Here is a 17,670-nt window from a genome sequence, read left to right as displayed (position 1 = left end):
AACTTTCCTCAATCTTCTTATAAAAAGTGAGTTGTTGAACATAAAAACTCAACTTTTGGAAACCCGACTTGCTTTATGGGCAGCAAATCTTATGGGAAGTTTCGGCAATCCTAACGCAATCAAATCTTCTCAACCATATCCAGGGACAACGGGTAGATTGGCTGGATGATTCTCCTAAAGATATGTCCAACAGTCAGCTTGGACTAGGAGGAATATAATAAGAGGTCTCAAAGCATAAGGGACAACATTCACGTCCACGAGAATTGAAGCTTTTAATTCCAAAGTCTGAGAGTGTTTCGTGATCTTTTACATTCGTTGTTGTGAGATTGTGTAACCATTTAGAGGTTGAGAGTGTGTGAGGAGTCATACACATGAGCTTAACTATTCAGAGCTCAAATCTTATAACCTCTAATCGGTTCTTACGAGTACATTTCAGTCAATTGGCTGGAGTGTGGAAAGTGGACATAAGCTTGCAAAATCCGAACCACTATAATCTTGAGTGTGCAATTCTTTATGCCTTACTCTATTTATTAATCATGGCAGAATTGTACACCGATAAAGATTTGACCACTTTATCAGAAGTTGTCTCGCTACAATATTTGTTTAAATTCTTTCATTTTCACAAAATCATCTATTCACCCACCTTTAAGTGATACTTTAGCCATAACAGTAACTTCATTGCATAGCTATGAATCCAACCACTAGTTCGTTTTTTTTTTTTTTTTTTTTTTTTTGTTTCTTTTGGCCAGCAAATGTGCGTAGGCTCACTCGATTAGATCAAGCCAATCGCTTTACATGACAAGTTACGTGATTTGAAAAATACTTTTTCAGAATAGACCGTTTCTATTGTGCATAAATATTAGTCACTAAAAAATGTTTACATCATCATAACAGTCCATGCTCGAACATTTTATATCAACAACGGAGATATTTTTTGCTGACACATTTTCTTAAACAATGCAAAGATTGTTTTTTAATTAGGAAGATATTTTCTGAATCGTTGATTATTCACGATCAAATCTTTGAGATCTATATTGATTCCCACAAATAAACATAGGGTTCTTACAATATCTGCACTATCGATGATTTGTATATTTTATTTGTTAGAATCAATGATTTGCATGAATTGCTGTAAAAATAATATTGTAGAAACCCTACTTGAAATTTATTTTCTTCTTCGCAAAATTCACCAAAAGCATAGACGCGAGTGCATGAATCAAAAAAGGGAAAATGTCAAAATTAATTCATAAACTTTTACCAAATGTACAATATTATCTAGGAAATTTAAATTTGTTTAAGATTAGACATTTACCAAAAGTTCAGTATCACATTGTACAAATTGCACATTGAGTTTAAAGTTTAGGAATTATATTGAATAAATTCAAAATCTAGAGACAACATTGAGTATAAAATCAAAATGAAAATTATTTAAGAAGTTATCCCAAATTTGATTAAATGCCGGATCCTTGGCACACGTGGTCGGCGGCTGAGAGCAACTGAATTCTTTGCGTGAGGGAATCACGTAACTATATTGCTAGCACGAATTTCCGCCCATCCAGCCTTGGGAATTGTGATCTGATCTTGCTATAAATGGGATTTTCAAGGATTTTTTGACCTTTTACAAGTTGCATAGGTTCGTATTGTCGAAGTTGACTTTATTTCCTTTTAAATTCAACATGTCGGGTGTTAAAAAGTAAATGTGTACAGATGAACAGTTTTCATGGCAAAAGATTCACACCTCTTGCTCCACAAATTTCACAAAATAATTGGACTTCAGATTCTAAAACTTATTATTATGAAAGCACAATTGAATTATAAAATTTTTTAATAGTATGATCAAATCATAAAATATGTTAAATTGATGCAATCGAGTCCTAAAACTTGTCAAATTAATGTAATTAAATCCAAAAAACATTTTAATATTTTCTATTTTCAAGTTAGATGGAGTTAGTGGAAGGAGTTGATTACATCAATTTGACAAATTTTAAAATTTGATTGCATTATTCGAAAATTTTAAGACTTAATTGCACCATTGTAACAAGTTTTAAAATTTTCAGTACACTTATCTCAATTTTTCATAGATGCATACAAGCATCAACAAAGACTCTTCATCCATGAAATGACATATGGTTTCATTCATAGGGTTATGGTCTCGATCCTCGAGATTCATCTAAGAAAATTACATTGTGATGCTAAGGTAAGATCTTTCGCATGTAGAATAAAACACTTAATTAACTTGTCAAAGTTCAAATGAATATCTAACACCTTAAATTGATATAATGATAAAAAGATATATATGTTGATTTAACATATGATAGGAAATACCACCATAACTCAATGAAATCACTATCAACTATATTAATAGTTTAACATATGATAGGAAATTACATTGTGGTGCGAACTATGGAATTCTCGCACTGTTTGGTGACCATCCAAATAATGTCCGATTCTTTTTTGTTCTCGGATCAGCTTGGGAATAGAATCGTGTTTGGTAAAAATTTTATTCCCGAAACAAGTTTCTATTTTTTTGTTCCTAAGTAAATTTGGAACATAATCAAAAATAAATAAATAAATAAAAGTTGATTCTTATTCCGAAAACAAATTTAAGAATCAAAACTAACTCTTCTTCCATTTTCTCTTCTTCTTCTTCACTTTTCCTCTTCTTCATCGACTACCATCACATGCGGCCGTCCGCCACCGTTCGCCGTCATCCGCCGCCGCCGCCGATCACCGGCAACCGGTCCGACTAACTCGCCGGAGGCAAGCCCAACCACCAGTGACGCTCCAGTGAGGCCGCTAGCCCTCGTCGGCCAATCGTCGGTTCGGCAATTGGCAAGAAGAAGAAGAAGAAGAATAGGAGAAAAGGAAAACAATAAAAATAAAAATAAAAGGAAAAAAAGGAAAATAGTAAAAAATTATTTAAAAATTAAAAGAAATTGATTTAGAACAAAATCAATGAGCATAGTACCAAACACAATTCTATTATAGAATTAGAAATTTTGGACAGTTACCAAACAGCTTAAAATGCTTAGAAATTGTTTTTTTTTTTGTAAAGGTAAGATTAAAATGCTTAGAAATTGTTCCCAAGAACAGAATAAAAAAGAATCATTTTTATCAGAATTTATTCCCAAGAACAGAATCGTTACCAAATGCACCCTTGACGGCCAATTAGAGTTATCATTTTTTCCTAATAATGAGAATTAATCTCTCGATATTTCAAGGAAAAATAAATAATCTTGGGCTTTCTTTCAAAGGAACCCTTCGCTTTGATGTTAGCATGCAAAAAGCAAGCACCGTTCGTTTGGGCCTCATCGTTCCTAATCGGCCCGTCATTTGTTAAGCCCAAACTTCCGGCCCTCTTCGTAATTCCTGGCCCATTTTCACCCAGCGGCTCCTTCCCTTCAAAGGTCAAATCGGTCTTTCACTGTTCTCCCTCCATCCCCTTTCTCTCTCCACAGCGAAACGAGCGCGCCTTTTGGTGCGAAATGAGCACCACCGGCGGTGGCGACCGTGGCCCTCCGCCGGCGATGACGGCGGTGGCGGTGGCGGTGAAGGGCGACTTAAGCGGCTTCGAAGGAGGAAGAGGAAGCCGCCGCGCCGTCCGTTGGGCCGTCGAGAATCTCATGCCGGGAGCCGATCGGCTCGTCTTGGTCCACGTGATGCCCAGAGTCACTTCAATCCCCACTCCAAGTACGTTCCGCGACCGCCCGCGCATCACGTTGACGCGCGCCTTTCGTTGTTTTGACGGCAATTCTTACGGCCGTAGACTCTTGTGGTGTCGATTGACCGAGTCAACGCGCGAACGTTTCGATTCAATGCTGTGTTCCTCGCAGGCGGAGATCGTATACCGGTGGCGGAATTGGACGACAGTGTGGTGGCGATGTACGTGGAGGAAACGAAAGTGAAGTATGAGCAGGTGTTCGTTCCGTTTAAGAAACTGTGCAAACCTTGGAAGGTGAGTTTAGCTTGTTCAGCTTGTGTTCCGTTTTGGTTAGAATTAAGTATTAACGTTGAATAGAGATTGCCCTGAGCTCTAATTGTGAGAATTATGTACTGAGCTCAGTCGATGCTATCTGAGAAACGGATACGCTTAAGTTTTCTGGGGAAATCTAGGAGATCTGCGGTCAAAATCTGAAATGAATTTAGAATTGAGATAAGCTGTATAAGGTAGTTTGAGAAAATCAGGAAATTGAATAAGGAAGTGCGACTATAGTTGTACTGTGGAATTTCGCGAAGATCATTAAAGGTAGCAAATTTTTTTAAATTCGATGTTATGCATTTGGTAGGTGGAAACTTTGGTGCTAGAAGATGACAATCCTGCGGCTGCACTCCTTCAATTTGTGTCAAACGTGGGAATAAATAATCTAGTTCTGGGTTCCTGCTCATCGAATGCCTTTGCAAGGTACTACTGCAAGTACTTATTTGGTGGGAAGATGATCTCTATTCTTACAGTTCCCTTCTAAAAAGATTTATAGTGTTTATGGTTGTTAGACTTAATCAGAGTGTCTGATTGCCGAACATACATTTATGGAAGTAGATATTTCCATATTTTCAAAGGAGTAGATGAATTAGAGTCGAACTACTCTTAATTCCATTTTGTTCGAGCTCTTTTTATCTATGCGGATGGTATTATCTCGTTAGATTGAGACTTGTCTCAGAAACCTGTAGAGCCATTTGCTCCAAGCTTGGAATTGTGTTTGGGTGTATGCCTTGCAAGGCATGCTATAAGAATGTAATTTGTTCATGTGAAATTTATCACAATTGTTTGCAGAACTTTTTTGTCCATGTCTTCTCACCTTTTTATCCTTTGGCTAAATCTTCTCTCACTTTTATGGTTAAATCCTAAAAACTTGTTCATCTCGCTAGGAAGCTGAAGGGAGCAGCGGTACCTGCTACTGTTCTTACCTGTGCTCCTGAAACTTGTGATGTTTATGTTATATCTAGAAACAACATTGTCAGCAAATCAGGTAGTTTACTCCTGTAGGATTTGTCTCCTCATTTACCAGAGGAATTGCTGTGGAAAGATAATCTGATCTTCCCTCCTACAGATAAAGGTTCTGGTCATGGTATGTTGGCTCAAACAAACCACGAAGATGTTTTTGATGGATCCAGTTACCCAACATCCTGTGCCAATTCTTTGTGTGGAGAATCTGACTTCAATGATAGCATCAGAGGATCACCACCATCAGAGCCTAGCTTTGTGACTGCACTAGCTTCAGATCATACAGATTATCCCAACAGTGCTAATGTAGATCAAGAGAGTAGATATTCGTATATAGGAGATGCACCTGAAATGGATTTTCTTGAGCAAAGCGCATCGATGGCTTCTAGACCAACTGAGCAGGTGGCCTTTTAAGTTTTTCCAACCCTGAGAATCTTAGTATTTAAGGTTTATATTTTCTGAGTAATGATTCATGTGCAGTATTCATTTTGCAGTCAGATGTACAGGCTGAAATAGAGAAGCTGCGGCAGGAGTTGGAGAACACGATTTTTATGTATGAACGAGCTTGTGAAGAGCTGGTCCATGCCCAAAACAAGGTTTTTGTCAATCATTTAATAGAATTAAAACCTTATGACTAGTTTCATTAGTTTTGCCGCACATGCTTCATGCAAACTTTTGAAAACATTAAAGTGTGAAACAAATGATAAAGATCTTGCATTCAAATTTTGCTATTGTCCCAGTCAACTTCAAGTTATTATCAAAATCAGAATGATTGATGGGATTCACAGGATGCTTGTCTGTTGATTGAAAATCGCAAGTGTCTTGAGAACCAGAAATAGGAGCAAATGACATGGTCTCCAAGGACCTCGCACAAAGTCGAAGAAATCATCTGATCTTGGAAATCTGGAAGATCTCTTGTTCCCCTTGATTTTTTGACAATTTCTCGTGACTAAATTCTCAGGTTCAAGAACTTTCTTCTGAATGTGGGGAAGAAGCTCGAAGAGTGAATTCTGCCTTACAAAGAGAAGAAATTTTGAGGAAATTTGCTGCTGAAGAGAGAGCTAAATATATGGAAGCTTTAAAGGAGGTTGAAGATGCAAAGAGTTTGCTTGTTAAAGAGGGTTACGAAAGGCAGATTGCTGAACTGAATGCCCTCAAAGAGTCCTTAGAGAAACAGAAATTTATCGATATGCTCCTCTTGAGCGATAAGAGGTATAGAAAGTACACCCGGGATGAACTAGAGATAGCGACAAATTCCTTCTCTGAAACCAACGTGATTGGTGAAGGAGCATATGGGAAAGTCTACAAATGCAATCTGGATCATACTCCTGTGGCTGTTAAAGTTCTGCGATCAGATGCTTGTGAGAGGAAAGAGGAATTCCTGAGAGAGGTGTCCCTTTAACCTGACCCTTCCTCTTTCACCTCTCGATGCTTGACTGTAGTTTCATCATGTGCAGGATTTCTGTTGAGTGATTCGTCTGCTAATTCATCCATGTTTAGGTTAATATCACGCATTTCGTCTGAAAATTTACTTCATCTGTGAAGCAACCTAGCTTTTCTATATTTTACTGGGGACTTCTTACTTCTTAGGACTTCTCTGTTACTACTTATGGAATTGCGTCATTCATCTCTTCTATAAGGATTCGCCTTCAGCTAGGGTCAATGTAATCATCTATTCCTCTACTCATACTATTGTCTCTAGTAGAACAAAGGTTATAGATTTTTATTTTTTTAATGTTTAGATGCGATCTTCTTCAATGAATTCATTCCTCTTTGTGGAGCTTCAAGTGAATTTGATCATTGTCAGTGACTGCTGCTGTTTTCCCCATCCTTTGTAGGTTGAGGTTCTTAGCCAACTTCGGCATCCTCATCTGGTTCTGCTACTCGGAGCCTGCCCAGAGAGTCGTGGCCTGGTTTATGAGTACATGGAAAATGGAAGCTTGGAGGAGTACATCTACCAGCAGAATGGCAAGCCATCTCTTCCATGGTTTGTTCGGTTCCGGATAACTTTTGAAGTTGCCTGTGGACTTGCGTTCCTGCACAACTCGAAACCTGCTCCCATCGTACATAGGGATTTAAAACCTGGAAATATCCTTTTGGGCAGAAATTACGTGAGCAAGATCGGGGATGTTGGATTGTCCAAACTTATTTCTGATGTAGTTCCTGATAACGTTACGGAATATAGGGACTCTGTGTTGGCAGGTACAATATACTACATGGATCCAGAATACCAAAGAACAGGAACTCTTAGACCCAAATCAGATTTGTATGCTTTTGGAATTATTATTCTTCAATTGTTGATGGGTCGTCACCCAAATGGACTTCTATTGAAAGCTGAGGAGGCCATTGAAAGGGGCTCCTTTGCAAGCATTCTGGACAATACTGTCAAAGATTGGCCAGTTGCTGAAACAGAGGAATTGGCTCAAATGGCTCTCAAGTGTTCGAAACTTAGGTGCAGGGATAGACCAGATCTTGAGAATGAAGTCTTGCCAGTCCTTAAGAAGCTGGCTGATTTTGCAAGCGCTAATGCTAGAGTTGGAAGAGAGAACGCATGTGCTCCGAGCCACTACTTTTGTCCAATCCTTCAGGTGACGATTTCCCTCTACACTTGCAATTCTTCTTTTTCTCCTTTCATCACATAAGCAGGTCTTATTTTTCATTTTAATCACATGCCCGGACATCAACCTAACCCGGTTTGTTGCATATCTTGCAGGAGGTGATGCAGGATCCATGTGTTGCTGCTGATGGTTTCACCTACGAGCACAGAGCAATAAAGGCATGGCTTGAAAAGCACAGCGTATCCCCAGTAACCAGGAAGAAGCTCCAGCATATGGTTCTCATACCCAACCACACTTTACGTTCCGCCATACATGACTGGAGATCCCGGGTGACTATCAAAGAGAATCATGATTGATCTGCAGTAGTTTTCTGTAACGCGTTTGCTTTTATTACCTGTCTGTAAGACTGTAAATAGTTCTTGCTTTTATCATCTGTCTGTAAGACTGTAAATGGTTCTATAGCACGCTGTTCTCTGGAAGAATAAGACCATTATTCTTCCGTTTTCTCCCCTATAGAAATGCCTGAAAGATGAGGAATATTGTATATAGTCATACAGTGATGATACCACTTGTTTCTTTACCATGTGAAACTACTCCCCCACTTTCATTTTAACCATTTCCAGGCATATTCAGGGATCTGTTCACTATTAGTGTCTTGGGCATCGTGTCCAGATTGATTAACTTCTGTATCAAGCTAATTCTTTTTAATAAAATCTGTCCTAGTGGTTCAAAAAGAGCTCGGGAGATGCCAGACATCACGAAGTGGGGAATGACGTCCGGATCATTAAGTCACCATACCCCATCGAGAATGACGTTAACTTTACCAAATCAGAGGGCGAGTAGGTGTCCGGTGCGCGCTAGTTTCGGCTCGTGAATAGATCCTGTCATGTGCGTATAAATTTTCCCCTTGCTTCTTCTAATCCTATTATCTTATGAAAAGAGTTGGTATCGGATCCTTGGCTCAAGCAGGAACCGTCCGAGAATCTGAACTTTGTAGCGGTTACGGATCCAAAATCACCTCCGTGGACCCTAATTTATAATCTTTTGCTTTTACCGAAATCTAACGGTGGATTCTTATCTCTTGCTTCTTAGAACCCTGCTGCTACTTTTGGAAAGTTATTATATAAAAACATTTTTTTGGGGGGCGCAATTATTGGGGAGAAAAAGAAGAAAAGAAAACGTGCTAAAAAAACGGGTGTAGAGTGTCCATTGCCAGCATGTCTTCCACGATCTTCACGGCATCGGTGATTTTGCAAATTCTGGAAATGATTGAAAGCGATGCAATGCTACAGATTGAGGGCCATCGTCAAAAGGGTCGAAAGTCACTCCGACAGCGCACGTGCTAGTATTAAATGGTTGGTAATTCAGCGCTTGGTAAAATCAAAATACATAGTCAATCCATCGCTTCCAAATTCGATTTTCTCTTAAAATTATATGAAAACTCATTCCATATAAACTATGCATCTTAGGGATAGATACGCCAAGTTATCGAAAACGACGCAAAACACGAGACCCATCGAAGCTTTTCCGCTACATTCACTCATCCACAATATTCACAATCCGAATCGCCCGGTCGTCATCCGAAACTCAATTCGATTTCCCTTCCGCTCGCGTGTAAATTGAGCAAACGATGGGCGCTTTCGCTACCCATTGACTAGCCTCGCGATTGAGCCGCTCTCGGGGCCCTTTTTTTCCCTAGCGAAAAGATTCCGTCAGCGCAAATGATGGTCTTTCTGCTGGCCAAACAGGAAAAGGCGCCGGAGCCTTCTTTGGACCTCGCTTGCCCTTCGCGGGTGACGGTCTCCGTGGCGTCACAAAGCGAGGGAGAAGTGGGGCCGTTCGGGCGTCAGCAGTGACGTGGGTCAGGACAACGACCGCCCCCGCTAGGGACCAAATCCCGATGTTTAAAGGGAGGGCGATTCGGGGCGTTGCTGTGGTGGGGGTGGGGCGTGCTGCACGTTGACAACGGAGGTCGACTGCTCAGCTCATCTCATCTCATCCCAAACGTCGTACGGCGCATCGTTGGCACCTGTCGGCTCCCGCCACGTCTGCCAGGTCGATTGATTGATTTGCTCCTCTTGCTGCCGCTCCTGATTTGGGCCGCAATGCCGCGTTCGGCTCGAGAAAGAAAACAAATTGTATGCACGCCAGATTCATTTTTAACGTAATTTTTTGGTGATATTTTTGGAATTCGAATAAGTATATTCATATCTACATATGGGTATCTATATATTTGGGAGTGAGATAGGTTATTCTATACTTTAGAGCTAAAATACCATGCCCAAATATAGGCTCACAAGACTTTGCACGAGTTTATTAATTTGGGGACGTAGATACGCAATTAAATCGTGGTTGAAGTTGAGCAATAGATTCATAAGTCATGAGCAATATACGCTCGCAAGACTTTGCACGAGTTTATTAATTTGGGGACGCATATACACAATTAAATCATGGTTGTAGTTGAGCAATAGATTCATAAGTCATGAGCTTGAATTGGTAACATCTTGTTTTCGTTTAAATACCATTGAAGCAGTTTACTTAAATGCAATTGGAGATATGAAAATGATATGTAAATGCTAGTTGTTCAACTTCAAGAAACTACTTATTACGTTCTCTACATAACTGATTATAAAAAAGAAAAGGTTGGAAATAAGAAAACATGAGTATATTTAAATCTACGTATGAGTATCCATATGTTTGTGATTTTCAAGTGCCTAGTGGCAAAAGTTAAATTCAAATTCCAAGTTGCGGAATTTGTCTCTTGTTGAGAAAATCCAAGGGTTGGCTAAGAGCCAAATGGCGGGCATTCCCACTAAAATTACTACCTCGAAGGAGGGAAAAATAACAAATAAGGTTTCTATTGTTTCACGTAATATGAATCTTTTTTCTAAAAATGATTATTAAAATATTTCATTATCAATAATAATTTATATATAAATATTTTTGTAAATGAATAAAAAATTTTATTACTTTTTTCGTGAGAGATTATTTTAAAGAAAAATATTATTCAAATTAATTATTTTTTGTGTAATTTTTTCCCGCATTTATCGCTTTCTCCACCGTCTCTTCTGCCATAAATGGAGAAAAGAGGATGATCTAGAAAAATGGGTGGTGGGAGAAAAGGGCATATTCTTGCTGCTCAGGAAGAATTTCGAGTCTTCGAGTAGGGACTAAAAATTGCTCTCACGCAATCAGCAGGAAGGTTCATCAATCTCCGGCACTGTATTTAAAAATATCCAATATTTCGATTCCTTCATTCCATCAAATCGACGGTTGCTCAGTACAGAAAAAAATAAAATAAAAAAGGAGGCGTGGTCGGTGAGTCAAAGCGGGGAGAAAGAAAATAAAGAAAGAAAATGAAGGAGAATTCGAAGGAATTAAGATTAAAAACATGTGCAGATGTCCTAATCATGGGCTTCCTCGAAATGAAGAGGATTCCAAGGGTACGAGTCAACGTTCCTCCTCCCTTCTTTTGTCGCTTCCAACCGGAGGAGTTATCTGCTATATCTCCACTTTCGAATTTCTTTTTAGTTTTTTTAAATGCTTTTGGCCACGAAGCTTCTCACGTTTTTTCCTTTTCTTATCTGCGGACGTCATCAGAACCATCAGCCATTTTTGGATTAGGTCCGTCGACTTTGCTAGGGTTTGGTTCGTCCACATGCTCCGGATGTCGCTGTGCATTTTCAACTAAAAAGTCTGAATTTTTTGGAAAAACTTTTGACAAAAGATCGTTGAGTTCTAAAGCATCGGTTTATGTGAAATTAGGGTATTTATGTGGCAGATGATCTTATTGGTATTGTTGCGAAAATGAACAATTGGATGTAAAAAAACCTAAAAATGAATCAGACATTGAATTTATACACAATTAAGTCGACGTGGTTTGTAGTCCAATACTTTCGAGTGGTTACTAACCTCCAATTACATCTCATAATATCACACAATATTTAACCTCCAATTTATCATGTAATAATATTTTGGTTTGTTAGCATAATTGTTAAGGCCAAAACATCATATGCTCATGACAACTCTTTAACAGCACACGCCTAACAAGTATACATAGGAGACAGACATGATCCCCATGTCGATTCAAAGTCCAAGTCAAACTTATTATATTCTTGATTTTGGAAGTATCTCTTCTAATTGGTGATTAGTGCACTTCACTAAATTTGGGTATCAATTCAAACAAGCAGAGATTCCACATTATTTAATTTAGACCGGGTTTTGCTAAGGGGTTCCAACTCAAGACGCTTTGATCTTATTGTCGTTAAAAGATCCTTGGTCAATATCAGGCTACAAAATTTCTCTTGGAATAATAAAGAAAAGGCTCCATCAAAACGGATGTACTTTAAGTGGACCGCGGATGAGCTCGACAACCTTTTCTTACTAGGTACTTTGGTTTGATGTGTTCTAGACTCTCCGGCTTCAAGAAGAGAAAAATCAACGAAAATTCCCAAAGATCACCAAGAAAATACATATAACCTACAAAAGTTACAAGAAACTCACTAGCAAAAAGTCCGAAACGCCCTCGCAACCGCGTGCATTTGCCCCTGCCCCTCGTTTTGAAATATTTTATATTTTTTATTCGCCCCAGCCACGATGCAGCAGAACAGTCAACACCACACGGAGAGAGAGAGAGGGTCAAACCACCGTCAAACGCCGCGTTCACACTGCCGCACACGCTTCCCCCCCCGTATTTAAACTCCATCCTTCCTCAATTTCCAGACCACCGCCTTCATCTTCCATCCCCATCATCAGCAATGGAAATCTCTTCCCCCTCCTTATTCAACCAGGAAGACCTCTCCCACATCTTCGCCTTATTCCAGCAGCAGCAGCAGCAGCAGCAGCTCGACATGGACGCCTTCGACCTCTTCTCCAGCCCTTCAAGCGCCGCCGCCTCGACGGCGACGGCGGCGACGGCGCCGGCGACGACGACGACGACTCCGACTCCTCCAAGGCCTCCCCCGCCGTCCCGGCCTTCGCCTCCCTCTTCTCTTTCGACTTGGACTCCGTAGCCGAAGACGACGACCAGAAATGGGTCCGGGTCGACGAGCCCCCGCAGCAGAAACGACAGGTCCCTCCCGGTCCGGACGAGGCCAAGAGCAAGAGCGGCGGCAACAAGCGAGCCCGGCGCCCCCGCAGCGGCGGCGGCGGCGGCGGGCGGCGGCTCCCCTGGGCCGGTCGAGCCGGTGGGCGGATCGACCCGGAGGCTGTGGGTTAAGGACCGCAAGAAGGAGTGGTGGGACAACCTGAACCGGCCCGACGTCCCCGACGAGGAGTTCCGGGCCGCGTTCCGGATGAGCCGGGCCACCTTCGACATGATCTGCCACGAGCTCGACGCCGCCGTCACCAAGAAGAACACGGCGCTCCGGGAGGCCGTCCCCGTCCGGCAGCGCGTGGCCGTCTGCATCTGGCGGCTCGCGACGGGCGAGCCGCTCCGGCTCGTGTCCAATCGGTTCGGGCTCGGCATCTCCACCTGCCACAAGCTCGTCCTCGAGGTGTGCGCGGCCATCAAGGACGTACTGATGCCCAAGTTCGTCCAGTGGCCGGAGGAGCCCCAATTGGGCCACATCAAGCGCCGATTCGAGTCGGCCTCCGGCATCCCGAACGTGGCCGGATCAATGTACACGACCCACGTGCCGATCATCGCCCCGAAGACCCGGGTCGCCGAGTACTACAACAAGCGGCACACGGAGCGTAACCAGAGGACCTCCTACTCGATCACCGTCCAGGGCGTGGTCGACGACCGCGGCGTCTTCACCGACATCTGCATCGGGTGGCCCGGCTCGATGACGGACGACAAGGTCCTCGAGAACTCTGCCCTATACCAGAGGGCGAGCCAGAGCCTCCTGCGCGACCTCTGGATCGTCGGCAATTCGGGCCACCCGCTGACGGACTGGGTCCTCGTGCCTTACACGCAGAAGAACCTAACGTGGGCTCAGCACGAGTTCAACGAGCGGGTCGGGACGGTCCAGCGGGTCGGGAGGGAGGCCTTCGCGAGGCTGAAGAGCAGGTGGGCGTGCCTGCAGAAGAGGACGGAGGTGAAGCTGCAGGACCTGCCGGTGGTGCTGGGCGCCTGCTGCATACTGCACAACATCTGCGAGGCGCGGGGGAGACGGTGACGGAGGCGGAGCGGTTCGCGCTGCTCGACGACGAGATGGTGGCTGAGAAGGCGGTGAGGTCGGCGACGGCTCAGCAGGCCCGCGACCACATCGCCCACAATCTGCTGCACCACGGCCCGGCCGTGACCGCCTTTCTATAGTCGTCGTTGGCTTGGCGTGCGGCGTGTTGTTGTACAGCGAGTTTGTTCATTGATGTTTCTCGCTAGCCGAGATAGCCCTTTTCTCAGGTCGAGTCTATGCCTCGCCCGAGCCGATTGGTCCCAGTCCGCTCGCCGGCCGGCCGACCGAAAAGCAAAACATCACAATAAGGGCTCGATACCCGTAGTACACTGTAGAATCTCTGTTTCTTTCTTTCTTTTTTGAGGCGTATTGATGTATTTTTGGGTTCGATCATATTCTTTTTTTCGATGTACTTAGATTCGGGTTTAGGAATACTGCAGACGACATATGATGTTTTGACATAAGAGTTATGTGATCTTTTCTTTTCCCTTTCCCTTTGCTTAGCCGCTTTGCTTAATAGCCCCCCCAATGCACTTCTTCAGCAGGCATCATCGGTCGCCACGCGCCGCGATGCCATGCCGGTTTCTAGAGAGACGTGGCTAAACGGACTGCGGCGAGACGGGCTTTTAAGAAGGTGGATCGGTCCTTCGAGGGACCGTAGAAAACCCGGGCCGAGATGTCGGAAGCAGTAGAGCGCTTGGACGGATTGTTTTCGCTGGTTGAGACGCCATGTGCGAAATGGCGACATGGGCTGATGGTTGTTGGACTTCTCTGGAACTGTCGATGTCGCTCGGACAAAACATGGGCCAGCCATGACGAAAAACTTTAAAATTATTGCAGGGGAAAAAAAAAGAAAAAAAAAAAGAAACTATTTCTCGCGGTTGTCACCGTCGCTACACCCCTTGTTTGACAAAATGGCAGTTTTCCGTTAACTTTTGTACCGGTAAAACTAGCAAGTCCAGTTCGTTCTTCGCATCGGTCCGACTGTGGAATATTTGCCGTGAAGCTGAGCTGCGCTTCGAGAACCTTCATTCCAATTAGTGCTCATTTTCTCTGAGTTCTTTCCAAAAAAAGGAAAGGAAAAAAAGCGCTCCCTTTTCAATAAAAGAAGCATAGAAGTTACTAATCTCGAAGCTCGGGGAAGAAAACTCTTTTATGTGACCAAATACTCAAAATAAGAGGATGTAGAATTGTATCTCGCGAAATTCAATACCAGCAAATAATGTTTGTTCAATTTTCATCAAATTTCAAATGTTAAAAAGATAATGACGTTGTGTAGGTCACAACATTCAATTTTAAGAACTAACATTGATACATTGATTTATTCTTTGAGTGTGTTTATCTTAAACGAAAATTCACTCTCAAATTATATGTATCTCGACTCTGTTAAATGTATCAGGATCTAAATACAAGTTTTAGTTAGAGTGCTTGCGCCCCAATTCGCATAGTTAAGTAAGTAATCTCGACATCTTTTTAACATGGAGCAAATTATTGCCCTTTCGATTATGTTCTTCCAATTGCACGACCACGACGCTCGATTAACGATAAATTAGGAATAACAATATTAAGAATTGAATTCGCAATTCATTATTAACGTCAAAAAGAATTTGTTCGTGTTGTGACGAAACTTCCAACTGCAATTTGAGCTTTTTTGGGGGAAGGAGTAATATCCTAAAAGGAAGAAGAATTATGATAATAACAAATCATTTTATTTTTAGGATGATAAATAATTGCATCTTGGTATAGCCTAACTCATGTGAGTCAGGGAGTTCCCATTTTAAATGAGCTGAAATATTTTCCCCAAAATTTCCAGAAATGTCTCGGCGCCGGGGAATTATTTCCCAATATAAGCGATGCCGAGCAGGGGTAGGAGCGTAATTTCGGCTTGGGCCAGTTCATTGCCGATCAAAACTCCAGGGGAAGAGAAGGGTGGCTTCGACCTCCATAGCCATCGTACGACCCTCTCCGATTCGGAGCTCCGGAGCCGCAATTCCGACCCGTTTCCCCGCCGGCAGCCGCGCTCGGCTCGCTCCTCCTCCGCCGCCGGAATCGAGCGAGCTCGTTCCGTCGTTTCCTCCACCCCATCCGGCGTCGCGATTGAAGAGGTGAATTCCGGCATTGATTTTAGCTGCTCACTTTGATTGAAGTCCTAGGGTTTGATTCTTCGATCGGGAGCTGGTTTTCGGTGTGTGGAGCTGGATTCCGGCACTTTCTTCCGGCATTTTCCGGTCGATTCGAGTGGCAGCATCTGCAATTCGTGTTTTCGGGGTGTGCAGGGGGGGCTTTAAATGCTTGGTATAATTTGGACGGAGCTTTCGCGTGTTCAGCTGTGATTGGACTGGAGTTTGAATGAATGCGTTTCCTAAGGAAACGTTGTGGTCGAGTTCCGGGTGACGCAGTGTTTTGAGTGTGGAAATGTTTTTCTCTGATTTAAGTGGTGGGAAGAGAGAAGGGCGGGGTTTTGAACTTGAACTGAGCAGAGAAGGGAAGTAAATTTTAGGCAAGCTATCATCAGCCCGAATAGAGAAAAGAAATGTGATCTTTCCGGAGCGAAGTGTTAATGCTTGTGTCGCGCATGCTTAATAGGAAGTGAGCACGTATAAATTGTTGCTGCGAATGGTTGAATCCTGATCTTGCACTGAAGTTTGTGGGATTATAGATATTTAGTATTAGTTTTTATGTTGAAGGGTAATGAGGGAACTAGATTTTCTATTTACATTATTGCTGAGGATTGTAGCAGCAGTAGAATAAGGAAAGAAACCATTAAGTGCCTGTTGAAATGCATTGACATATCTCTTGGCCATTTGGGCTTTAGTTGCTTTGTCGAGGCTGAAATAGTGTTTGAACTCGATGCAAGAGTTGATTGTTGGCATTATCAAGTTGAGAACTTAAATTTCTTACCGTATATGGGAAACACCAAGGTTGCTCTTTTGCCTGATGTTTGATCGCATCGACATGGACTTTTCTCTGCCGGTTTGACTTATTTTATAGGCAGATAGGGGTTTGAATGTGGCCCACTCTCGTTATCTAGATCATCTTTAGATGCGGGTATACCATGAGTGCCAGGAAGCTCCTTGTTTTTGGGATCTCAATTTACAAAAGTTTGATCTTAAAACTCATATTTGTTCCGATTCAAAATGTGGGGTGCCATGACTACTCTGATGAGATTTTAGACATACAATGTGAAAGCAACATTCATTTTAGAAACATTTTCAGGTGATATTTATGCAGCATACTTCTGCTTCTAGCCCAAGTCTCATGCTTAAAAGTATGCATTTGCATAAGTGAAAAGATCTCTTTCGGAGGGTATTTTTTGGGAAGTTACAGTGCTGATACTCAGAACAAGAAATGTTGAATGGCGAAACACTTTGTGCATCTACAAGTTGCACCAAAAAGATCTAAAGAACCACACCAGGATAACATATTAAACTATAAAACTAGGGTCGATAAGCTTTCCAGTTGAGCAGATTGGATGTCCTATATATTTTCCAATGCTGAGAGATTATAGGATCTTGCATCCCTGATGATCGGCTCATAGTAACGGTGATCATATTGAAATAACAAGTGGAAGTGGGAGTGGCAGAATGATGCTAAGAGCAATGGAAAGCACACATGCTAGTGAAGCGGAAGAATTTTTAACTAAAAATGAGACAAGTAAATGGACATCAGGACAATTTTTTGCAGAATAAACGCTTAAGCATCTGCAATTTAGGATGCTGAGCATTTGACTCAACTTAATTAACCACAAGAATAGGTTGTGTACTCGCGTCAGTGCACTGGTCGTTTCCTTGTTCATTAGTCATTTTTCCTGAAAGAATGAAGCATTTATTGCTGATTTGTAATCAAACACAATACAAGATAGATACTATCAGTACGTGATCAAATTGAAAATAAGAAAAGTTTAGTGGTAGAAGAGAGATGACACGTTGAATAAATGGCCGGAAAGGATGGTCCAGTTGATGGTCAGAACATTGCCGAATAATTTCTCCTTAACAGTAATCAACTCATTAGATATAGTCTTAGAATTATGTTACGCAGATTCAGTAATGTT

General features: G+C 42.2%; 1 protein-coding gene and 1 pseudogene across 1 annotated transcript; both read left to right on the top strand.

Annotated features, from left to right (window-relative positions):
• Positions 1-3,431: 3,431 nt before the first annotated feature.
• LOC104436451 (U-box domain-containing protein 34) lies at positions 3,432-8,113 on the top strand. Its single transcript, XM_010049228.3, has 9 exons — positions 3,432-3,690; positions 3,834-3,955; positions 4,287-4,402; positions 4,867-4,967; positions 5,049-5,344; positions 5,437-5,538; positions 5,904-6,332; positions 6,781-7,530; positions 7,656-8,113. Exons 1-9 carry the CDS (start codon positions 3,486-3,488, stop codon positions 7,854-7,856), a joined length of 2,322 nt encoding a protein of 773 aa, XP_010047530.2. The 5' UTR covers positions 3,432-3,485; the 3' UTR covers positions 7,857-8,113.
• A 4,144-nt stretch (positions 8,114-12,257) lies between these two features.
• On the top strand, positions 12,258-14,083 carry LOC120291622 (annotated as a pseudogene).
• Positions 14,084-17,670: the final 3,587 nt, after the last annotated feature.

This window comes from Eucalyptus grandis, chromosome 3, assembly GCF_016545825.1.
Source record: "Eucalyptus grandis isolate ANBG69807.140 chromosome 3, ASM1654582v1, whole genome shotgun sequence".
NCBI lineage: Eukaryota > Viridiplantae > Streptophyta > Magnoliopsida > Myrtales > Myrtaceae > Eucalyptus > Eucalyptus grandis.
Note: the sequence above shows the minus strand (reverse complement) of the source record. Positions and strands in the feature narration are given on the sequence as shown.